This window comes from Macrobrachium rosenbergii, chromosome 11 (assembly GCF_040412425.1).
Source record: "Macrobrachium rosenbergii isolate ZJJX-2024 chromosome 11, ASM4041242v1, whole genome shotgun sequence".
Taxonomy (NCBI): domain Eukaryota; kingdom Metazoa; phylum Arthropoda; class Malacostraca; order Decapoda; family Palaemonidae; genus Macrobrachium; species Macrobrachium rosenbergii.
In genome coordinates, this window is record NC_089751.1 from 46,795,397 (window position 1) to 46,821,535 (window position 26,139).

The window sequence follows — 26,139 nt, forward strand, 5'->3', positions numbered from 1 at the left end:
TCTAGCTTTGCCTTTGGTGTATTTTAGTAGTGAATTTTTTTTTATTGTTACACTTGATTACCAATTTATAATCCCAAACATTTTTTAGTAGTTGTTGCTGTCAGATTCGTTCTCTGAATCTCACATGAGATTTGTCATAACTGGTCTCTCATTCAGTGGTGTCACTATGCTCAGAGAAGGACCCACTGGAATCATCCTAGGAGAATACCTTTTAGTGCCTCTTATGAGTCAGATTCATAGATATCCGGGTCTAGTGTTGCATGTTTGTTGTCTGTGGTGGCAGTGAAAAAGCAACAATTGTCAGATGAAGTCTGGGTTTGGTCTGCACACTGCATGCTCTCTGACTTCCCACCTGTGTATATTGTTTGGAAAACTTTTGACGCTGCTAGACATCTTGAGTGTGCCTCAGCTCACTTGCCTGTGGATATTCCCACCTTCAGCTTTATTTGTTCTATGACCACCCAGTAACATATTGTGCTGCTCCTGCTGTGTGTACCCATTTCCCACCATACCTGTGGACAAGAGCGTAGTTTTAACCTAGTCTGTCCATGACAAAACCCGATAACTTGTTACCTGTCTGCATTGACTTGAATTTTGTCAGTTTCTCTTTTATTTCACTATGCTTGCAAATGTAGTTAATTTTAATGAAATGGACGTATGAGATCATTAAGCTCTGAAAGGGAAATTGATAGTAAAAAGGTTTTCAAGGTGTAACAAGTGTAACAGGAAGAAAACCTCACAGTTGCACTATGAAACGGTTGTTAGGAAAGGGTGGAAAGTAAGATGAAAGAAAGAGAATATGAACAGAGGTACAGTAAAAGGAATTGAAAGTTGCAGCTAGGGGCTGAAGGGACACTGCAAAGAACCTTGAAGTAATGCCTATAGTGCACCATATGAGGTGCACTGACGGCACTACCCCCTACAGGGAGTTAATTTTAAGTTCTACAGTCGTCTGGATTTTATGAAGCCTAAAAGAATACAGATTTGTTTTTCAGATGTCATGATGAATACCAAGTAAAAACTATCTACCTTTACATAGCGTAATATGGTAATTATTAGTGACTAATGATTTTAGTGACACTTGTCAGTGACAGAGAATCATTATGAAGGCAATGGTACTGATGACAACATTGTTGCTTACTTGGGTGATTGTTATAGCTAATGTTGGTTGTGCAAGAGATCCCATTGTTTCCACTGCTTCTTGGCATGAATTTACAGCTCAAAATAATGGAATTTCTCATGGTTAGTTTCTGTACGAGAGATCATGGTCCTTTCAGTGTCCTTGGTCATAGAAAGGAACATTGCGATTTCAGCCTTCATGAGCACAAGTTCTTAGTCAGCCTTTGCAAATTTTTTTAACTAAAACTTTATGCATAAAGGGAAGGGTATTTGGTCATTGACATGGTCAGTTGCAGCAGGTCAAGCTTTACCAACTGCAGAAGATATAATGCACTCTTCCTCCTACCAATCTCTTGTCCATTCATTGCCAAGAGGAGCCTTTTGGAGTTACATACCTCTTATGTCTCACCAGATTGGTTAGTTTCTTATAATGCAAGTAAGTTGTATTTCTTGCTTTACTCTTTGGGGTTACAGCTATTTGCAGCACTCTTTTGCTGTATTTCTTGCTTTACTCTTTGGGGTTACAGCTATTTGCAGCACTCTATGAGAAGTCTCGGGATATTCGCTGGAACTATAGGACTTCTGCAAATGCTGAAATTCTCAGCTGCTTGATCTTCTGCCTAAATTGTGATTTCACCTATACTATATATGAATTAGTTGGTCTGTCATGAAACAAATAGTTTTTATACAAAAAAACTTTTATTTTTCATACCAGGCGCTAATGACATCTGGCACAGAGGTTTCTCTTGGGAATTATAACTGGGATAGGTACTTAAACACATACCATATCAATAGCATTTTATTTAATGTTAACCTAATTTTTTTTTCTGATTTTCAAAGCTGAAAATGAGAAACACAAATCACAAAGATGTAAATTTACAAGTAAGAATACAAAAGCATATTAGCAAAACAATGTAAAATGTTTTGCAAATGTTTTTTTTTAAATTTAAACATTTAGAAAATACTATTTACAAGATAAAAAAACTATTGATAGTATATACAAAGAATAATTTGAGAATACATACATTAAATTACATTATTAAATTATGTAGAGAGGATAGGTGCTGCTGTCTACATTCAGTCTTTAGTTTCTTCATCTTGAATTCCTACCTCTAAAGTAAAAGAAATCTTTGAGATGATTTTAAAATTTTTTAAGTCAAATATTATTTTAAAAATATTTTCATAATGGTTCCACAACAAAATATAGACAGCAGTACCTATCCTTTCTATATATAATGTTGTAAAAATGCTACAAGTAAATGTTGCTCTAGATCAAATAAAATGCTTCTGATATGGTATGTGTTTAAGTACTCATCCCTGCTACGATTCCCAAGTGAAACAATTTTTGTACAAAACCTCAATCATATAATGTACATATAAAAAGTTTCCATCTTCCATATCTTTGTTCTTGCAGATACAGCGAAGAAAATACTGTATTTGCTGGCATACTAGACACACATTTTTTTTTATTTTTAAATGTACCAAAAACTGCCCTGCATCCAATGCGGCCGCATTACAGACAGGAGACTGAGCACTAGGCCTAGCGTACAGAAAGCATACTGGATAGGCACAAAAATTGTTGCTAATAAGAAAACATTGAAAAACAAGCCTAATTATTACTGTATAGTAAATTGTGTTACTGGAATAAAGTATGAAATCATATGTAAATTTACACTCACCTTTCAAGGAAATTAAATGAAATTTACCATAAATACACAATGTTCGTGTTACCATGACAGGCCACCAGGGCAGTGCTATGATTTTGTTTACATCCACTCGTTGCAAATGGCTTACAGGCTAACTGCCAACATTTCATAAGTTTGTGATAACTGACTGATAATTCGGCTTGTATTCAATATATTATTGTAACAAACATATGAAAAATTGCTCACGGTACTTTGGCAGTCGGCTTGTTAGCCATTTGCAATGAGTGGATGTAAACAAAATCATAGCACTGCCCTGGTGGCCTGTCGCGGTAACACGAACATTGTGTATTTATGGTAAATTTCATTTAATTACCTTTAAGGCGAGTGTAAATTTACATGTGATTTCATACTTTATTCCAGTATACTCTCACAATATTGTATTTCATACACAGAATCAAACATTTTCCTCTACAAAATCACTTTAAAATATCTTTCAATAAATTTACTATGATAAAGCATACTAAAGGTTTTTTTCTTTTCCCCACAAAATATCCTTGTAAAATAGGGATGCATCTTATGCAAGGGTGTGTCTTATATGCTGGCAAATACAGTAGGTAATATCTACCATTGGGTTAATGTGTAAACAGTATTTGTGGATCCCATGGACAGAAATAAGGGTTATGGACAATTGATGGGTTTATATGGGAAATTTTTTACTTATAAAAACTTAAATTTGTATAATATAAAACAAGTTTTGTCTAATAACATGTATGTAATATAAAACATGGTTATCTAATAATGTCTCATCCTCCAAACCCCTCAAGTCTCATTGCCACAATCAACCACCCCCCCCCCCTCCCCAAGAGATAGTTAGCTGATCCATACCTAAGGAATGATGGGTATCCTGCATGTAGGTCTTCTGACTGGACAAAAGGCTGGTGAGCCTAGGAACTTGTGGAACAGAAAATAAGGCATATATATTATATGACTGGACAAAAGGCTGGTGAGCCTAGGAACTTGTGGAACAGAAAATAAGGCATATATATTATATATATCATTAATGGGTTTGCATGAAAAAACTTTTGTATTAAAAACAGAATTTACTGCACACAGTTAAACTATACATTTGTGTGCAGAGGAAATGGCTGTTGGTTTAAAACAACACTGGATCTTGCTGCGGTAACCAAGATGCAAGAGCAATAAGATTGCTGTTCCTCGGTGAGCCCACTCATTTAGTCATGAATATCGCATAATGTTAAAAGTATTGTTTCAAGCTGTAAAGAATATAAGTAAACCATAAATTCCAGAATTTTAATGAAATTCATAAACATTTTTGTAACATCTTGTTTATGCTGCAGAGTTGATATCTTTAGAGGAGACAGGATGTGTAGAATTTTTATTTAAAAAAAATCATGTGAAAATGTCAGTTTTACATATGATATTCTTTACTTTCAAATTGTAAGCTACAAATAATCTCTTGGTATCGAATTCATTTTACCTTGGAAAAATCTTTAACCTAAAGAGAATTATACAGGAAAAACTTCAAACCAATGTACACCCAAAACAAATTATACAGTGAACACTTCAAAGCACTGAACACATTACTTGCTAGGCATGGATTCAGTGCCCAGATGGGGAAAGGACAAATTCTTCACTTTATTCCTCTTTGGTTTTGTAAAGGATTCATTGTAGCTATATCAGGTGTTCATTATATGGCCATTGTATTCCCATAGATCAGATGAATGTGACAAGGATATTTCATTTGCTGTATATCATGCTACTTGGGTCTACATTACAAGGTTAAGGATGTGTCTATTTCAGCTTTAGTCAATTATATTATCTGAGAAAAATTCTCATCTTTTGTTACAGTGTATTGGTCAAAGCTTCCTATTTGGATATTTAAAGGATTCAAATTGACTTTATATAAAAAAAAATGGATATCAAGAAATTGGGCAGGCATTCATTGTATGGCATTTATTCTTTCATAGATTTGATAACTGTGACATGTATATATGTATGTATATGTATTATATATATATACAGGAAATATGTATGCATATATGTATAATATTATATTTTATATATGTATACATATAATGTGTATGTATATATGTGATGTATACTTCGAGCTTCAGCTCTCCCTTATATGTATATATATATATATATATATATATATATATATATATATATATATATATATATAATATATATATGAGAGAGAGAGAGAGAGAGAGAGAGAGAGAGAGAGAGAGAGAGAGAGAGAGAGAGAGAGAGAGAGAGAGAGAGAGAGAGAGGATTGCTCAGTGAAAAAATTAACAAGTCATTTTAAAGTAAACTGAGAATATTAAGTACCATGGAATACAAAGGAATAAAACCTACAAGCCACCAGTGATGCATGTACACCTGGACTGAGGACCAGGTATAATTTAAAATTAAATTTAATGTGTAAAACCATCAGTACTACACACATATACATATAAATACAACTGCACATGAATGTCTTTCTGTAATGTAACAGTTTAGTATTAAATTTGGTTGGGCATTGAAATGTCAGTGTAAATATGTACGTACGTATACCCAGGTGTGAAGAGGAATATGAAAGTAAACAGGCCTATCTTCATATTGTATATGCATTAATAAATATATATAAGAAGCAGTGTTTTCATTAATATGAATGTTTGTACATCATCTTACAATCACTGTACTGTACTGTACAGCAATTATAAATGAAATGTAAATTTCCAAAGGTCAATCTTTTTTTTTTTCCCTTCATCTGAAATAATGGTACAGGTATTCTGGAAATTTTTCCTCTGAACTTTGAGTTGTATGGGTAGAATGGTTGATGGTTTGTTTGTCCTTTTAACAGTATCGGTGAAGCCATGGCCTATGTTTATTTAGTACTGCAGCAAATGCATGTGTACGGTGAAGGGAATGTTTTTGTGTGCTGCTTACTACTGTATTTCTTGGTATTTTTTTGACATTGTATATTTTATTTTATTCAGACTTATATTTGGAAAGTTTTCTCAGAGTATTCATCATAGTGTGTGCTTGTAGGACTTTTAAGATTTTTTTTCCAGAGGTAAGATTGATTTGTAAATGAATGAGTAAATGAAAGATTTTTTCATGTTAATTTCAAATATATGTACGTACCTTAGTGATCACTTTAAAACACTGTAAAAATTATTTTCTTATAAACAATCCTGTTGCTTTTCAAATGCCTTATTGCTAGTCTTAGCAGAGAGATCAGTTACTGAATACTTGCTATTTTAATAAATAAAAGCTGTGATCAGATAGCAGTTAAGACTTTCCATGTTAGGTGGAGTTCACCCTCTCACCTATTATAATTCATCACTTGCTTGATCTGCTTGTGCACGAATCCCATTCTTCTTGAGTTCATCTCCTGTCCAATTCTTGCCATTTCTTTTTTTGGTTCTGTATTTCACCATAATTTTTTTCTTTAAACCATGGTGGCGATTGTTGTCTTTATTTATTATGTCTTAAAATGTATGTGTAGTGTATACAGGTATTTAATTTTTGTTGTATCATTTAGTGTCATAGTCATAACTCCTGTGCTCATATCAAGTAAACAAACCATTGTCTTAGGTAACATTATTATTTAGTTCAAAATGGGCAGACATTTACATATGTAGCATAAAATGAAAAGGTCCTGCCTACAAGCTGATAGATGCCCCTCCAGTAGGGGGATAAGACACATCTTACTCTGAAAAGGTGGATATTGCAGTAATCTCTCCTTTGTATGATCATTATCTTATATATTGCCAGTTTTGGTTTTTACTCGTCACTCATTTTCACATATGCCCCGTTCCTCACACGACCTTCCCTTTTTCCTTTATGGACCGCTTACTGTCTGTAATGTGTTGATTTTTATTTTTTATGATTTTTTTTTACATGTAGTAAACACCATCAATCAATACTTATAATCAAAGCAGGCTATTCTGCCTCAATAATGGGTGAATATTTAAAGATATGGCTCAAGTTATTACAACTTGCAGTTGTCAGTCACAGTTACCATCTAGTTTTGACTAAAACATCTATCTGCAAGGCAGTAGTTTTCCTTTCTGTAGGTACTGGTTATAGATGTATTGAGTGAAGGGACTGGGAATGAAAATCTATGGAATTGTTAAATGCAAATGATCTGTAGAGTGTAGTGTGTGTGTATGGGTTTTGATGTGATGCTGATGAGTTGTGTATCTAGGGTATTAAGCAGCAAATGCCTGTGAATCTTTTCTACATACAGGTTCATCCATGATTTTGCAGTTAAAATATGAATATGTGTGTATGTGTGTGTCCCCTCTTCCATTAACACCACTGACCACTGTATTATAAGGCAAGAATGCACTCACGTTACCGTGAGGATGAAGACGTACTAAAGAAAATTATCATGGAGAATGTGACCCCCCTGTATGGTCAAGGTCTTGGGCCTCCTCAAGGTCATGAAGTTGGTAAACTGATATGAAAAGGTGTTGAGGTGCCTAGAGGGTCATGGTTGTCAAGAGGCAGCAGAAAGACTTTGGATTCTTGGCTGAATGATCCTTGTACGTCAGTAGAGGGTGCCAAAGTGTTTGCCTCCATTTCTGAACTGAATGATTGAGTTACTGTACCAAAGAAACGGATGGTGATGGGCTTGGGTGCAAGGGAGCTAGAGGTCCAAAAAAGCTGTTGAGGGTACTATGATGATATGAACGACAATTCTGCTTCACAGTCACTGTCCACTGCATTTCTCAAACATCTTCAGCTTGCTTATCAGCAGCTAGCTCATTGTTGGATAAAAGCTGGAAACCAGGATTGCCACTGTTGTTGTCTAGCCACTCCCATACATCCTCAGGTTCCAAGCATGCTCCAAGGTCTGTACAGTGACATCTTTCCAAGCATCTGCAAAGTTGTAGAAGGCAAATTTCAGCAAATACTTTTGCAGCTTCTCCAGATTCCTTTCCATGCACCCAAACTCTAGCTCCTTCTGCTTGTCTTTGAACACCACCACTACCTCCCCCTCCAGGAACTTCCTCTGGTATACAGTAACTTTTTTATGTGACAAAGTGCTTTTAAGCCAATAACAGTCACGAAAGCTCTCAAGAAGTCAGAGCCCCCCCCACTCCCCCTTTTTTCCCCCAGCCTAGCACAATAGATTGCCGGGAACCCTCCAGATGATGTTCAGTTCCATATGAGGTGAAGCTGAATAACTGAAGGACTACATTATAATGTATATATATCACACAAAAGACAATATATACAATTTTACCCTTGTAAGTTTATAATTCATATATACCCGATAGAATTGTAAAGTGGTTAGGTAGTATTAAAACAATTACTGAATATTAACTGAGTCACTCATGAATAAGCAGAACATCTCACTTCAATGTACTTTACAGAACAATGCGGGAGCACAGACCCTTCCAGTGTTACAGAGGATAAATCACAATTACGGCGAGGGTCAAGTTTAAGTGCAACAAGAGGTAAAGGTAATAACTGTATTTGGTTTACCTCAGAAAAACCTTAGATTTTTGTAATTTTCATAGAGCATAGTGTTTGTTAGTAACAGGTTATTTCTGTTTCTTCTGTCAAGTCACTTCTTCTGAGATACTGTATTTAAAAATACTTAATTTAATGCTAGAGAAATTATTGCGTGTGAAAGTTTAATCCTGTAAGCGTATATTTTATGATTGAATATGAAGGTAAAGTTTTTAACACTAATGTGCGCCTATACTTGCACACTTGTGTAAAAGTACAAAGAACAAATTAGGTCATCCAAAGTAAGTTCAACATTAGCCTTTGCTTGAAGAGAATCCACACCACCACTGTTGTCTGATTATACCAGATTAAGAGTTTGTTTGCATGGTATGTACTGCATGTACTAAGAAAAAAAATTAAGTTTATTACATGCATTAAGCCCATTTGGAATCAGAGCCTTGTTATTTCATCCAATGTATTCCTATGTACCCTCATAGTAAATCTACATAGAATTTTGAGGGCATGATTTTGAAATTAGTTGTGAAAATACATAAACTGAATATTTATAAACCTTTAGGCACAGTAAAATTTTTAAACTTGAAAGACTTTGAATCCTGGATGAAGGTTAAAAGTATTAATCTTGGAACAGACTAATTTGTGTACATTACCTACCCTTGACATAAGCTAGGTAAATATGCTTAATAATTTTTTTATGCAAAAAGGAGTTTTCAAAGTACTGTAAACTATTATTTTTTATATTTCAAAATCATTTAAAATTTTAATAAAGTATTTTTTGTCATTGATGCAATCAAAGCAAGTGTACTAAAATAGATGACAAGATATATATTATTACAGTGTAATACCAAGTTACTCATAGTGGTATGGCTGGGTGTATTAATTTTGTTATTGAATTAAACTATTTTTTATATTTCAAAATCATTTAAAATTTTAATAAAGTATTTTTTCTCATTGATGCAATCAAAGCAAGTGTACTAAAATAGATGACAAGATATATATTATTACAGTGTAATACCAAGTTACTCATAGTGGTATGGCTGGGTGTATTAATTTTGTTATTGAATTAAACAATAATGAAGCTGGCTGATGTAGAATCTGATACTGTAATTGCTAATGGAATTGTGGCGATAATGAAGTCTGCTTACATGTCAAACAAATATTAGTTAAAACTAACAAATGAATACTTATATCACTGAAATTTAAAAATATTTTATACATTATTTTGCAGAGCTGATGCGTTCCCCTAGTTGCCCACGTCTATCTGGATTCTCGTCTTTTTTATCGGTTGGCCCCTCTCTGGGGGGAACGGGGCCGCCAGTACAAATGACAGCAGACCTCCCCTCCCCCCTAGCAGGGATGGTTGCATCACGGAAGAAAGTTTTCGAAACTCCAGCTCCGTACATGGAGAATGTTTAAGTAAAGATACAGAAGAGTCACATCTAGATCAAGCGGAATATGAAGATGTGCCAATTCTAGAAGCAGTATGGGAAGAAGGACATGAAGAAAGCGATTGTGTGTCAGGTGTAGCAGAAAACATTGGGGTTGGCAAAAGTCAAGGTCCAGGTGTTGTACAGAAAATGGTTCGGAGATTTAGTCGGCGTGACTCAAAGGTAATTCCTCCTCTCGTGCGGCGAAACACAGTTGCTCGTTGCACAGATGTTGTCAGTGATGTACAGAAGGGAAAGCATAATCCTTTTCGTCGGGCAAGTGAGCAACATGTAATTTGGGATGACAGTGTGTCTGGAGCAGATGCTGCTACAGATCATGAGTTTTCATCTTTAATGGAGAGAGTTAGTGATTTGTATCAAAAGGACTGTAACATAAATATGCAGAGTGAAGGTTCTCCTTTAGCTAGAGGTTCTTCTTCACGAAAATCTCTTCCTGCTGGGGCGTTAAAGTCATACATGCGAGGAACTAAAGCCTCTATTTTAAAAACGAGAGAGGGAAGTCCCCCTCATATAGTGGATGTCTCTTCCGTTAAAGGAGTTTCATCTCCTAAAGGATCTCCAGCTCCTGTTAGGAAAGGAAGAGTGTCTTCCACTGTAACCAGCCAAGGAAAAGGAAGCAATTCTGATAAGGCTGACGTTAAACCAAAAAGTCATGGATCTGCTGGAAACACTGTTACTTTGCGCCGAAAGAAAGTAGTTACAGTTAAGCCTAGTATACCTCCAGTGTTACTTAAAGGTGCTAATAAAACTCCTAACCAAGCCTTATTGAAGAGTACAGATGAAAATATTTCATCTGAGAATAAAGAAACTACCAACAAAGAGAGGTCAGTTAGTGTTTCTGGGAATTCTGAAAGCCAAAGCAATAATTTTGATATTTCCCAACACAGCCATCTCTTTAGCATGCAGTGTCATGATAAATGTAATAGTTGTTCCCTTGTTGATTTATGGTTTACAATATGGCATGTTGAATTTAACAAAAAGTGAGTCCATTCTGCTTTCATGATAATCAAATCTGTATGATGTGAATGAATTGAAACACCCATCTTTTGTTTTGTTTTAATGTAAAATTATAACCTTTTACTTTCTGTTCATTACTCACAATTTAATTGTGTACATTAAAGTATTTTAATTATTTATGTATATTATTGGTACATATCCAAAAGATATCTAAAACACACTTGACAAATGATAACCAATTTTAAGCTAATAATGCCAGTTACCTTTTTGTTTGTATTATTGTAATTCTTTTTATAATCATTTAATAATTTTTTTTTAGTGAAAATATTCATACTGTATTTAAGGATATAATCATCCGACACTGAATGAAATTAATTTGTAACTTAAGAATACATTTATCTGTGAGCCAAATTTAAAGGGGCAAGTAATAGACTATTTTTTAAAAAGTGAATTGTATGGTGTTTTTAACTAAAAATTATTTGTTATAAAGCTGAGATTTTGAGCCTAAGTTTGTTATATGGTTTGTATAATGTATACCCAAGGTAAAAATTAATTTATTGATTTATTTATATGGCCAAATGCCATTTTTTTTTTTTTTTTTGCAAGGAATGAGATGTTGAGACATTTTTGGTATCACTGTACTGTATGTTGTTGTATAAGACTAATGGGGATGTGTATATTGTTTAAAAGTATATTGCTTACTAATAACTAGTAATCCAGCATTTTGTACATGTTCTGTACAGCTATCTGGTAGTTATATAAAAAGGTTTATGAATGAACAAAATGTCTATATATATATTTTAAATAAAATAACTGAAGACATTAATTTTTTTACTGCTGAAAGTACCTTTTTTTATGGGAAAATGATCATTAATGAATGAAAATGTTAGCATTGATTACAGACAATTAGTAAAGTACTACAATTTGCTTTAGACTGAGATACACACAAATGAAAAAGTTTTTAGATTTCATTTTCTAACACGAGTTTCACTGATATTTACATAATTTTCTGCCTATTATGATTACCATATAACATTCATAGGCTTTCATCATTCTGGAAAAAATACACAGATGGCAGGCAATACATTACCCTAATTAGAACTTGGTACCAAATATGCCACCATGTGTGAACAAATGCTAATTATAAATAGAGAAAAATTTTCTTGACAATACAGTATACTGGCAACTGTTCATTTGCAGCAGAATTGGTAAAGAAAAAAAAAATTGTTCAATATGGTTAATGGAGCTTATTAATACAGTAATAAGGTTGTTCTTGGCAAACTGAGACTGTGTGGTTTTGGTTTTGGTTAAGGTGGGATTATAATAGTCTTTTATTTACTTTTAGGCAGAATTGACTGGGACTACAGGTATTCCAAAAAATGTACATCATGCAAGGTTGCAAGCTTTTGTCTATTCCCAAAAGCTTCCATTTCTAATGAAAAGCTAGGGAGACCATCAAACATCCACCCAGAATTGTCAGGGAAACGCTGACTCCTGGGAAGAGCAAAAAAGGGGAGAAGACACTGAATCCAGGCATCCTTTTACTAACCTCAGCTCAATCATATACCTTAAGGCTGCCACTAACATTCAGGTAAACTTGTGCAGGTCTGCCTGCACAGCTGACTCTTCAGGCACACCTGAATATTAATGTGAACAACCTCTGTAGTTTTTCTGCCTGTACAGGCGACCTGAGCAAATAGTTCATCTCATATGATATGCCTACGTCAAAATGACCCGAGCAGGCACGGCTGAATGTTAGTGTGGGGAGGCCACTTTAGTCGCTCAGTTCCCTTCCCATCTTAGGATGGGGAGTACGTTCCAGTTAGAAACAAACAGTGCCAAACTTTACTGAATTAAAAAGTGTTTATACCTAAATTAATGATGCACTAGTTTTTATACCTAAATTAATGATGCACTAGATTTATGTATTTTTTTAATAATGTGGATTTCAAATTCATAGTATATTTATAATAATGACATTTTTATAATAAAATAAAGTTTTATATATACTTACCCAGTAATTATTTAGCCAAGAGTTTCTACTCAAACGGCAGTTAGAACTCTGAATTCGCAGTAGCGATTCTTTTGTTTGTATTAGGTGACTATGCCCTGCCCACTTTCAGGGTACAAAAGAGGAACAACACTGCCAACATGACAATTTGTTTATGCAAAAAAAAAAAAAGAGTCCATGTGCGTGGAGGCGGGTGGGCTTCATCCATAATTACTGGGTAAGTATATATAAAACTTTATTTTATTATAAAAATGTCATTTTTATATATGTAACTTACTCAGTAATTGCTTAGCTGATTCCACATTGAAAGGAGGAGGGGAATCATGGGCAAAATCTTACTCTAAAATCAATAAGATAATTAGTTGTTCCTTACCTGATGAGAGAGCTGCTGCAGGTAGATACTGCCTCTGGTGGCGCTCATCTCACCTGTAGTGGCGTGGCAGCATGGCCAGAAGCGCCTCTACTTAATTGGGACACTTCGCAGCGAAGGAGTACTCCAATGGCTGATGAAGTGTAAGGTTAAGCTTTGCAACAAAGCTGTACACTGAAGGCCACCAAAGCATAAATAGCTGCCCCTGCCCTGGGCACAGTACCACAACCACAATAAAAAAACAGAACAACAAAGTCACCTATGCCATAATTAAACAATGATTAAAAATAAAAACAAGACCACTACCCAACACATAAAAAACTAGTGGGCACTCCAGGTACATCGTACCCTCCTAGGCTCCCCAAAACTCAACACCATTTTCAAGGCGTAGAGGAAACGAAAGGAAGGGAGACTTCCTACACTTCCTCACCCATCACAACGCCAGCTACGGACACAGGTCCTAGGGTACTGCAATTATCATAAATCGTCTCCACATCCCGCAAATAATGCATTGCGAACACCGACTTGCACTTCCAATGTGTTGCCTCCAAGATGGCTGAGAGTGAAAGATTGTGTTTGAACGCTACCGAAGTAGCCACTGCTCTAACCTCGTGCGCTTTAACTTTCAAAAGTGTTAAGTCTGTTTCTGCTAATTGAGAGTGTGCCTCAACTATGAGATCCCTCAAGAAAAATGAAATGGCGTTCTTCGAAAGGGGTCTAGAAGGGTTTTTAACCGAACACCAGAGATTACCAAACTGGCCTCTAATCTTCTCTGTTCGATGTAAATAATAACGGAAGGCACGAACGGGACACGGCTCTCCCTCTTCTTCCATGCCTAAGATATCCGATAAACTCGGAATTGAAAAAGAGCGGGGCCAGGGATGTGATGGGTTCTCATTTTTAGCTAGAAAACCAAGCAAAAGGGAGCAGACTGCATTGCCTTGCTATCATAGCATAAGAAAGCTGCATATTTTAAATTAGCAGAAAAATTACAGGAGATTGATTCTGCTGCTGACAAGGACAGTGTCCGTGTATGCCCAAGTACTGTATGTTTATTCATGGTTATAAACCATACTATATGCAAGTCAGTTTATAAATGAGAATAAATGTTCAAATACAGCACAGTAATGTAAAACAAGAATAGGCATATATGCAACTATGTATTCAAGATTATGCATCATGTGTGTAATTCAATTTTAAAAACTATAACAAAATAATAATCAACAAACTAATGGAGCAAAATGAAACTATATTAGGCTACGCATGTTCATTTACTGTTTACATCATATATTAATGAATAACTGGACGTAATTTTTAGCCGTTTACTACTTTTTGTTGCTATCGGCAAGACAGTTATTTTTCCAAAGCATTGTCTGTTGATGCCATGGCTGATGCAGAGAGAGATGAAAAATCCTGTATTGTTAGTGGTGATGGTATGCCTGCAAAAGTCTGCATGTGCCGGCAACCTGCCCCAGTATACCTGAACTTTTGTGGTGGCCTTTAAGCAAGATGTACACTTGTCCAAAATGAACTGGGAAATCTATACAAAGGTTAAGAACCACCATGGAGAAAGCATCCAGGGGCCTACATGAGTTCTCTAGTAGACAGAGGGAGGAATTCTGTCTGTCAGGACCCTGCCCACAATCCTTAAAAACAAAGTTTCCCGAACGAGGTGAGAAGTAACTTTGAGCCCTGTGCAAAAAGAGTGCAAACCATGGCTTTCCCTTGTAAAAGACTGCTAATTCTGTTTAAAGCAAGGTATTTTATCTAGTTTTTCTATCAGAGCCTTTTCAGCAGAGGACCAAGAACCCCCTAAAATCTCAGAGACAGAATTAGGTTTGGTAACTGTAAGGCAGATTGAAATGAATCGTGACATTTTACATATTCTGGAGCCAAGCTGAAGAAGCCATGAGAGTTTAAGAACACTTGGATGAAATCCAAAGAATGCAGGGAGAGATCCCTAATTGCTTCCAGAGGACGAATGGAAGAAAATATCCTGACGGCTATAGAGAAGTCTAATGGATTAGCATCAATGCCATATGAAGAAAGCCTGACAAGGAAGATGAAGCTGTCATAGGGCTGAGATAATGACAAGCAAAATAACAAGTTTGGGTTTCATGTCAGAAGAAAAGAAAGTCGATGCTTCCTTCCCAAAGGAAAGACCTGTACCACATAACTACCAATGAAAGTCAGAGTTCCCCAAATCCTCTGGCAGGGGTGATGCTACTGTGTGATGGGTGGGTAAGTGTGTGAATACTTCACTTCCCTAGGTAGTGGGGAATAAGAACATGTCATAAAGATGGCAAGAGGTAACAGTCTGCTGTACCTTCGCAGATGGTCCCTTATTAAAGCGAGCATAAAGTGAAAGGTAATGGAATCTTCAACGAATAGTAATCAATACACCTTCCTGGATTCCATACCAACAATCCTCTTTCAGGTATACGCCAAGTGAAGACTCAACCCCAAATTAATTAACCCTTACTGGAGGACATGAGCATGAGAGGAACAATAACAGGTTAGTGCCTTTTCTGCATTTCATGCTGAAGTCAAGCCTACTCCATTACCAATATCATCTGCTCTTCCTGAATAAATATACACATGACCCCCATCCAGTTCATATCTCTAGAATACATTTTCTACCTCTTCCTTTACAATATGATTGAGGGTCCTTATGTTTCCGTTTCCTATTTTTATTGTTAGTATATATAATGCAGGGGACATGTTTCTCAATAGTGAATGACAACTAGAAATCTTAAATGTACAGCACTTAAACATTATTATCCATGAAAGGGCAAATCTAATGTACAAGATCTACTAACAATAATACATTGCACATCCAATGTACTAGATCTACTAACAATAATACATTAAATTTTGTTATGGTTTAACTCAAAAGAATAAATTCCTGTAAACACTAGAGTCCATCAACAACTATTCATAATATATCAAAGTTAAATAATACTGCTAAGAAATGCTCCATCCATCTAAATCTGCAAACTGGGACTCACAACTATTTCAAAAGCCAACTTCAAACTGAGGAGCAAATGATTATTTTTGCCCACAGGCATTCAGATGTTTTGCCAACAGGTGTTCAAAACTTCATAAATAATATGAGATTTATAGAAACTGCATGGTAATTACCAATCACCAACATGTGCAAAACTACTTCTAGCTAACTTAAAATAAACAGCAGAAAACTTGGAAACTAAGTACAGTAATCTATAGTTTAAAAAAAAAAAAAAAAAAAAAAAAAAAAAAAAAAAACCACTGGATCAATAAGTCAATGACGAACATGGTTAAATACACGATTCTGAAATAATTCCTGATTACCCTGCTTACTGCCAAAAATACCAACTAAACTGGCTGCCTTTTCTTTTCAACAATGTGTCACAGACATCTGTTTTACCAAAAGGGGACACTCTTGAGTCTGTGCTAAAAAATGCAAAATGCAAGCATGAGAGTAGCCGACCATTTTATATTCTTAAGATGCACCCCAAAGGAATTCTCTTAATGAAACAATTATTATCTGAGGTGTAACATTCTCAGCAACAGGTCTAAGCTGGATATCATTTTTCATGTCAAATCAGAATTATTTCTTTTCCAAGGACGATAAGCCTCCATTTGAAGAGGACATTCGTTTTAATGAGCAATTTATCCTTTTTTCTGATTTTTTCTTTTGTGATATTTCAAACAAATTTTCCTGACTTTCTCTTTGCACAAATCAGCTGTTTGGCCTTGCCCCACCTCTGGCACAATTAGGACCAGCTGAAACTTGGAAGCACGATTTCAAACTTGCAGTCTCCCTTGTGAGGAGGTTACTGGTAACTACATGTCACACAGTAGCCACGGCATAGTTTCTCTTCACCAGTAGGCCAATTGCAGGGTGATAGAGGTGGGATTATACCATATATTCAGGTCCAATGTAGCACGAAGGAACGCGTGCTTGAGAATATCACTAAGTCCACGTCGGAAGGTGAGTGAAAACCAGGACTTTGAACAAGTACTTTCGTAGTGTATTCTACATTTTCAAGTTCACACTGAATACAAAAGAAGTTGACAGAGATTTATATACAAAAACAGAAGGTGGGGCAGGGTTACAGTTTGTTAATCTGGGCAGCATGTTCAGGTTTGTATATCTAGGAAAAATGTGAATTACCATATCCTTAAAACTTGACATATTCCCACAAGGATGCAAACCCGTCTTTATAGGCTATATGAATACTTATCCTTGGGAGGAGGATCTGTCACAGAATCAAAGCTGTCTATATGCCCCTTTGAGTGTCAGTTTCTCAGTCATTCATATAGGGGAAGAGGGGAAATCGGCTCTTGTATGCGCCTGTCTTAACTGACATAATGAATGGTCTGGTAGATGGGGCTCAATGCAAGAGTGTAGCAGAACCTGTAAGTCTCCGCAAGGTGGTACCAATCAGAAGGTATCATAGTACAGGCTGCATCAATAAATTCTGGGTAGTATGCTCTACAGTACAGGAATGTAATGCAGGGATAATATTTAAAGTTTGAGAAGAGTAGATAAGTTTTCTGGCTAGATGAAAGGGATCGAAGTCTAAAAAAGCACAGTGGGGAAAGATAAAATTAAGTATAAAAGAAAACTGGACTGAATTCTAAATTTGCTATTAAGGGCTTAGTTTTTAAGCTACTCAGTATCTTCTGTCTGTAGTTTTAGATTAAGCAAGCAGTACTGGCACAGTCTCTTACTCTTATGAGCAGCCCCTAAGGTTTCTCCTTACCAAGATATGAACAATATTCATTTTAAGAGGAATTTATCAATAAAATGACTACTGTATGTAAAATTCATTTTGTAAAGTTTTAAGCCTCATTATTTGGATTGCTTATATAAATCTAGTTAATATCATTCTTTTGGCTTTTGTATTAGAAAAATAAATTATAAAATCTAATATTCAAAACAGTTTAAGAAAAAATTTCCATGAACAGTACAGGAATTTTTGCCAATACCTATAATGTGTAATAATAATTTGGGTTAATGACACTAATCAACTTGTTCTAATTAACAAGCGATTATGCAAACCTGATGAAAGTTGGTATAGTACATGACACGGAAAATATTTTCTTGGATTTCATAAATTGTTTGTGAGCAATATTTCTCAGGACTTTTGACTAAGAATCTATTCTGTTGAAATTACTGCATGGAATTTTTGTTTAAATTGAAATATCACTGGTACAGGTATTTCCCCAGTTACGATGGGGGTTACATTACAAAACCCCATAATTTCTTGAAGAAAAAAAAAAAAAAAAAAAAAAAAAAAACACTTGAAATTAGCCTAGCCTACACTACCCACAGCCTACTATAGTTTCGTGACCATTAATGTATTTTTATATGGCAACTTCCTTATCAGTTGTTACCATATTGCAGTACCATACAAGAGATAAAAATGTGTAAGCTATCGGGTGTTACACTAATAATAGTACCCAACAGATATACTTTCATTATCATCGTAACATGTATGAAAAAAATTGTCCTGCCAGTGGCAAAAAAGTGATTCTCATAATCAGCTGATTCAGCCTACTACTGAAAGAATTAACAAAATAACTTTTTTTTGTTGCTAAAAGAAACGAATGTATTAATGGAATATTTACTAGCAGTCCCCGGTTTACAACAGGGGTTCCGTTCTTACGCCGCGTCGTAAACCGAAAAATCGTTGAAAGTCGTAAAAAATCCAAAGAAAACCTTACTTTTAATGCTTTTGGTGCATTGAAAGCGATATAAACTGCATTTTTATTGAGTTTTTCATCAAAAAAAACCCTCAAAATTTTTATTATTCTGCCGTTTTGGAGCCATATTTCTTCTGTCAGATCGGCGTCGTAACCCCGGAACATGCGTTGTAAACTGGGAAATAATTTCTGATGAATATATTTGAAAAGTGTCATAACCTTGAAACATCGTAAGCCAGACCCATCGTAAACCAGCGACTGCCTGTATTATTATTTCTGAACATATGTGTAAAACGGGTACAGTATACAAAGGTAAAGTAACATACTTTATGTAAAATAAAATCCCTCAAAATCATAATACAGCTGTTTCCCGCCAATTTGTTTATTTACCAATGTAAACTCTCTCTCTCTCTCTCTCTCTCTCTCTCTCTCTCTCTCAAGTGGTGGGTAGAGTTGGAATGGTGGGTAGAGCTCTCGGCTAGCATGCTGTTGGCCCAGCGTTCGACTCTCCGACCGGCCAGTGAAGAATTAGAGGAATTTATTTCTGGTGACAGAAATTCATTTCTCGTCATAATGTGGTTCGGATTCCACAATGTGCTGTAGGTCCCGTTGCTAGGTAAACAGTTGGTTCTTAGCCACGTAAAATAAATCTAATCCTTCGGGGCCAGCCCTAGGAGAGCTGTTAATCAGCTCAGTGGTCTGGTTAAACTAAGATATACGTAACGTCTCTCTCTCTCTCTCTCTCCCTCAGTACTGTACATACATATCCTTTGCTGAAATATGAATTACTGTATCATAAACATAAAAATACGAAACTAAAACTCCAAGAAGTTCACGACGCCATCATATGCTGCTGCCTGTGCCCGTCACGCACAAAATTTTATACATTTTCAATATTGTAGTTTCAGCATCACACTGTAATTTCAAAACCATCGGAAGAACTGCTAACCCCATCACAAACTTAAATTATCGCAAAATGAAACATCGTAACTGGGGATCTACCTTCACTAATTAATCTGACCCTCTGCCTTCTGCAAACCGGATCAATTCCAGTTTCTGAAGGAATGGGTTTATACTGAAAACACACTCTGAAATGGAGTATTAAAAATCTAATGTTCACCACTATATGGATAATGCAAGAATGCCTTAATAAACTGAAGACTACAGAAAAATAGCTGAGGAAACTAAATATTTCAAAGAACCAAGTAAATTTCAACCAAGGTGTTAGCTAAGTTATATTCATAAATCAACTTTCACCTTGAAAGTTTATCTGCAAAACACTGGTGAACCCTCCACTGTCTAACATCCAGCAACTTTCAACATTTACGGGAAAATCCTCATCAGTATGAAGATGTCAATGCTACTGTTAATTACAATTGAAATTCTGAATGTTTCAAATTAATATCATGCACTAGGGTAAGGGCCATATGCGTGAGGTTAGGTTAGGTGTGGTTGGTTACGTTACAGCTTTATATCATTCATTTGCAGCATCCCATGTTAGATTAGGTGGTGGGTCTTGTGCTAAGTGAGGACCTTAATAGGTCTAGGACTCTAGGCTTTAGCAGAGATCCAGCATACTAGGTTAGGTTACTTAAGGGGATTCAGGGGGGCAAAGTCCCCTGGATAGATAAGAACATGCCCCTCTAGGTTTGGATAAGTACAGGGTCTAAGTCTAGGCATCCCAGATAAGGTTAGGTAGACAGTCTAGGCCTAAGTAAGGATGTGGCCCCTTAGTTAGGTTAGCTTAAATCAATCATCGCATTTTACTCATTTTGTGTACCCAAAACCCTGGTTCTCCACTATGGTTGGATAATGTTCGTTTTCAGCCCAAACATCCCTACTCGACTTTTATTATTTCTTTTGATAATTCTTGCAAACTAATATTGGTAATTCTAAGCCGGCTGTCCGCGGTGAGCTAGACTGTGGCAATTGGCATTTTTCTATGTTATTTTACTTGCTTTACAAGAATTTAAAGTAATATTTTGTCGGCCGGCTGTAACTAAACTGTAATTGACCTTTGAAGACTACACAACTTGAATTACCTAACGCAGGGTAGGACTAAGCCGGCATTCCGCGCCAAGCCCCCCCCACCTCCATAGCTAATATGGCAAAATTGTAACCAGTAAACACCTCTAGGGTACGTTATGTTGGTATTTTTAGATGTGCTTCCTGGTTACAATTTTGCCGTATTAGCTATGGAGGGGGATTGCCAGCGAATGCTGGCTTAGACCTACCTGCCTTGGGCAATTCAAGCCGCGTAGTCTTCAAAGGTCAATGACAGCTTAGTTACAGCCGGCCGACAAAATATTACTTTAAATTCTTCTAAAGGAAGTAAAATAACATAGGAAAACGTCAATTGCCATAGTCTAGCTCACCGCGGACAGCCGGCTTAGAATTACCGGGACATTTAATCCCCCAGGGGATAGTACCAGACAGGGCAAAATACATTTGACCCACCTGGGGCTAGTACTAAACACAGCGAAATAGTACACACAAACCACTGTTTCACCATGTTTAGTACTAGCCCTCATGTGGAATTGGAGTTGGGACCGGAAACGAACTTTTACCCTGTGGTCCCTCGAATAGTAGGATAGATAGATAGGCTATAAAGGTTGGGTCTAATGTCTCTGCAGCCATTTATCTGCTAACAAAACCAATGTCAAACATTCAAAGCACACATTATAACACATGAAAATTATATTTTCAAGTCGGAAATCAATACTATAACGGTTTAGAGTAAACATTTCACCTAAGCTATGCTAATATCCATCCTTAGGCCTAGGCCTATTTCACTTTTGTTTTCCCCAACCCTAAAACCCGGGTTTAACACTGTGATTCCCACAATTTTATGATTTACCCTAAGGGAAAGGGGTCCACTATCACTAAAACTACTCATTTCATAACCACGATATGAACTTTGATGATATACGAAAATCATGTTTTCCCGATGGGAATATAATTGGCCTAGGCCTAATGGTTTCCAGTGAAATTTTACACAGACCTGCTATAAATTACCACCGTATTTGGCGAGAATGAAGTAAAACACACTATTGCTAAGACATTAAATAACAATGTAAGATCAGAGTTATAACTTACATGAGAAATGTTTCCTTAAGCGTTGTCGCCTACCGAAACGGGACTCGTGTTAACACCGAACACTGTCAACACGTAAGGGGATACAAACCAAAAACATTTCATTACAATGCACGTACACGCTTTAGAAGCCCTTAAACCTATGTACCTACACCTATAAAGAGGTGATAAAACGACATATATATATATGCAGTGATAAATATTATTACTCTTGAATCATGGGTACTTAAAATTTCATGAGCGTACTACGTAACTACGGGGCTACAGAAGCGTTTTTTTTTTTACTACACTTTTGTGTAAATAATAAACTTACAAGTTTTACGAGGAGCATGTAGTAGTGAAAGTTTTGCACACATTAAATCTAAATTCCAAACTGCAACTTGGTCTTAATCTCAGGTCTACTAGCATCTGTAGTTATTGGTTACCGTATTCGGTATGATTTTATTTCTATTGTTGATACGGGAACTTCCAGTCTTTGTGCAGTACATGTGGTTATCTTTCCTTGTCTCTTGCCAGCTGTATTTAATCTGTTCCCTTTAATTATATATATAATTAGAAAGAACAGATTAAATAAAAATTGCAAGAGACAAGGCAAGGCAAGGCAACCACATGTATTGCACAAAGACTCAGAAACAAAATCATGCAAATCATTCAAGTTGCCTACCTACAGATGATTGTGGACCTACGCTGGGGACCAGGTTGCAGTTTAGAATTTATATCTAAATTTGTGCAAAACCCTCACTACTACATGTATCTTATGAAGCTTGTAATTTTTTTTTTTTTACAGAGAAGTATGTTAAAAGAATACTCTCGTGTACTCTGTATTTTCTTCATACTAAATATCTTTGCTTCTGTAGCCCCTTAGTGCACTACTAAAATTCTACTTTCTCATAATTCATGAATAACTATGTTACATTTATCACATTATACAAAGCTATGTAATTTATCACCTATTCACAAGTGTAGGTACATAGGCGCCCGAAGCATGTAGCCTACATTGTATTGACGTGTTTTCAGTATGTAACCTTTAGACTGCATTGGATGATGTATTCGTTTAGGTATATAGTTACCAACTTTTAATGGAAAACGTAATCTTTCCTCACGCTATGTAAAATTCTGATCGGACATTGTTATTTTACACTTCCTTATACATTTCGCTAAATACATGGGTAATGTTTATGCCAAATTTTACTTTTGCCTAAACCATTACACTGTACTGCATTTCGAGTCGAAAGCGTGTTCATATAAATAAAGAAATAAAATGTAAGCGAAGTAGAAAGAACTAAGAATTATTACACTTATTTAATATTTATTACAGTCTTTAAAGGTGAAGCAAAACATAGATAAAGTAGGCAAATGACTTGTAACTCTTGCACCTGCAGACCTGGACCGAGGACCAGAAAGTGAGTTAGATCGTTTTTATATAGAAAATGGACGAATAAGAAGCAACAAAAATATCTTGCTGCAGGTGCTCTGAAGCAGAACTAGGCTGCATGAGTAAGAGGAAAAATCCTAGGCTATATACAGTCTACATTCTGCTTTTGATATGCTAACGCCTAAGGAATTCTAAATACTGTAGTCACAGCATCTGCCACTGTAATAAGTCGTTATAGAAAATTAATCATTTCCCTCTAGTGTTATTCAAATTCTACAAGTATTACCAATAGAGTAAAAAAAAAAATTAGCTCATAAGTTTTCTGATGTGGAATCATAAAGCAATCACAGAGAAATGAAACTCACGACTAAGAAAAAAAAAACTTTTGCAGGAAGAAGCCCTCACATTACAAAAAGTTCTAGGGATTGCTAAAGCTTTAAAAGTCGCTAACTTGCAGTCACATACTTAATTGGCATAGGATGAGGCCAAGGTAGTGTATAGATAAGACAACTTTCACACCTGGGCCTAATGGTGGAGCATATAAGCGGGAAAATGTTTCATGTATGAAGGTCTAACTCAGTCACCAACAGTTTATGTCTTTAAGCCAAAGGATTGAACTGGGTGTGATTTATGAAAATTCGGCAACAGGCTCATACCAGTCACTGGGGAACAGTTAGCCACTCAGTGCTTAAGACAGTGAAAAAGTGTTGGAGTGATTGGACTGCAAAATGGAAGGAAGCAGGAATTGAGTTAAAGTATATGCTAAAAAGTGAGAACAGCTAGGGGCCAAAGTGATGATAAAAACTGCTTTTAGTAACGCCAACAGTGCATCACACGAGGAGCATTGACAGTGCTATTCCCTTACAGGGTCTAAGCCAGGGGGATCACCGAGTAAATCTCAAGCATATCTGGATGTGGTTATGAAGATAACCTTCCTTGGTTTAGAGAAAAAATAGCCTGCAACTGGGCGTTTTCAAGTAGGAACTTTAGAGTATTTTTTGGCTAAGTTTATGCTACCTTAGTCCTCAGTGAATTAATTCATTGGCTGAATTTGGTATACAGTAGGTCTAAATCAGGATTGCAAAACTCAGTCCCAAAATAGAAACAAGGTCATGGTCACAGAACATGTACAGAACTTAAAATTTATATTTCAGTAGGGTGACTGAATAGGAAAGGATTAATTGCTGAGGTGATGCTTAATATATCCATTATCTGGCAGACAGTTACTGTAGTAGATGTATTAATTTTCCCAGATGTACAGTAATACCTCGAACATCTGCGAGGTTAGGTTTCAGATTGTGTCGCAGAAGAGGAGGATTCACGTAAGTTTGAGACAAGTCACTAAAAATGCTAATAAATGCTTATTTCTACAGTTTAAACACTAAATAAGCCCCAAATCATGCTCCCAAAGCACTTTAATTTCATTTAAAAGTTAGCTTAATACATTACCCTTAAAAAAAGAAATAAATGGTTGACATAAAAATAGAGTTCACTAGCGCATTTGCAGTACAGTATACTACTGTTACCCCAACTGTATACTAATTCACTGGCTGCCATTTTCTTTTGCACTCACAGTAAGGTAAAAGACGTTTTCTTTGCGTCATTGTCTGGAAGGTAAACTAGGTAAACTTCACATGTCACAGAAGTCATATAACAAAGGTACAATTCAATAAAATAGAGAAAATGTACGTAATGTATGTAAGGGGTACAGGTACATTCAATCAATTTAAAACTGGTAGATCTAAGTAGTAGCTCCGAGGTGGCGATTCCCTTCTAACTTGACTTTTTCTATAGTTTTTTGGTTGCTAATTATGGATTACCTTCAGTTTTTGTTGCACGAATGTAATTAACCTGTAATTAACAACTGAAGCCCATCCAACAAGGGGCTTCCATACGCGATCTTCGCGAGACAGAGCATGGGTACGTCTGTTTGGAACGGTTCATATCCCGTCCGGGAAATGCAATAACTTGTTATCGTATGGGTACCGTCCCCCCAGGCCAGTATTAAACACAGCGAAGGGACATTCCATTTGGCTGAAAACAAACAAATGCACTGCCAGTATCAGAATCCCTAAAAGTGTAGAAAAAACCAGTTTCCAAGGTAAAAACAGGCGCGGAGCTAATACTTAGAATTACCTTAAAATTATGTAAAGACGTACAGAGAAATAATAAGTTGTAAAAATATGTGTGCACGCTAACTATGAGAGAGAAAGAGAGAGAGAGAAATAAAAATACATATGCACATTAAAAATATTTAATAAAAATAAAACAGTAACAGTAGTATGGGTACTCACTAATGTCATCGTGAAGCCTATGTCTTCCTCCAAACCCTATGTACAGTACGCAGTGGCATTGCATTCTGGGGGTGTCATAATAGTTAATTTACTACAGTACTGTATTTTAAACAGTATTACAGATTGCACCAGCACTTTTCTCGGAGGTTAACAAAGTAATTTTCACAGAGCGACACTAATACAACTCTTAGTTATGTCTCTGATATGTTTTAGTACGCTAACAAATTCATTTTACAAAACAGCATGAGTCAACAACACTGATCTTGTGATCGCGTGAGGGATCCGTGACAAAGGCACATCTAACACAAGAAAGCTCTGTGAAAAACACTACAGATTTGATGATACTGTACAGTAATATATTGACACTTCACTCTGTCAACTACAGTATTTTCTAATATACAGTAATTATGTAACCATTAGCGTTTCAAAGGGAATAAACTTTGTGAACGGGTATCACATCTTGTAAAAGTACAGTAACTTTGAGAATGGTTATCACATCTTGTAAACGTATGATAACTACGGAACTGTAATTACTTTGTATCATATTTATGTACAAAAATAAAAATAAAAATTTTTCCTACCAATTTTACATTTAAAAGCATGGAAACATAAAGTACTTAAAAAATTAAACAAACACTTCTGCACGGT

General features: G+C 36.0%; 1 protein-coding gene across 50 annotated transcripts in view; it reads left to right on the top strand.

Annotated features, from left to right (window-relative positions):
- Nucleotides 1-11,479, top strand: part of osp (outspread) — a 321,240-nt gene extending 309,761 nt beyond the window's left edge. For 43 of the 50 annotated variants that reach the window (XM_067111805.1, XM_067111810.1, XM_067111815.1 and 40 more), the window contains 2 exons: nucleotides 8,156-8,245; nucleotides 9,481-11,479. In XM_067111805.1, coding sequence (XP_066967906.1) covers nucleotides 8,156-8,245; nucleotides 9,481-9,668 — 278 coding nt within the window. In that variant the 3' untranslated portion in view covers nucleotides 9,669-11,479. The remainder of the gene's footprint in view (nucleotides 1-8,155; nucleotides 8,246-9,480) is intronic. The other 7 variants (XM_067111821.1, XM_067111834.1, XM_067111842.1 and 4 more) reach the window with 2 other exon arrangements.
- Nucleotides 11,480-26,139: the final 14,660 nt, after the last annotated feature.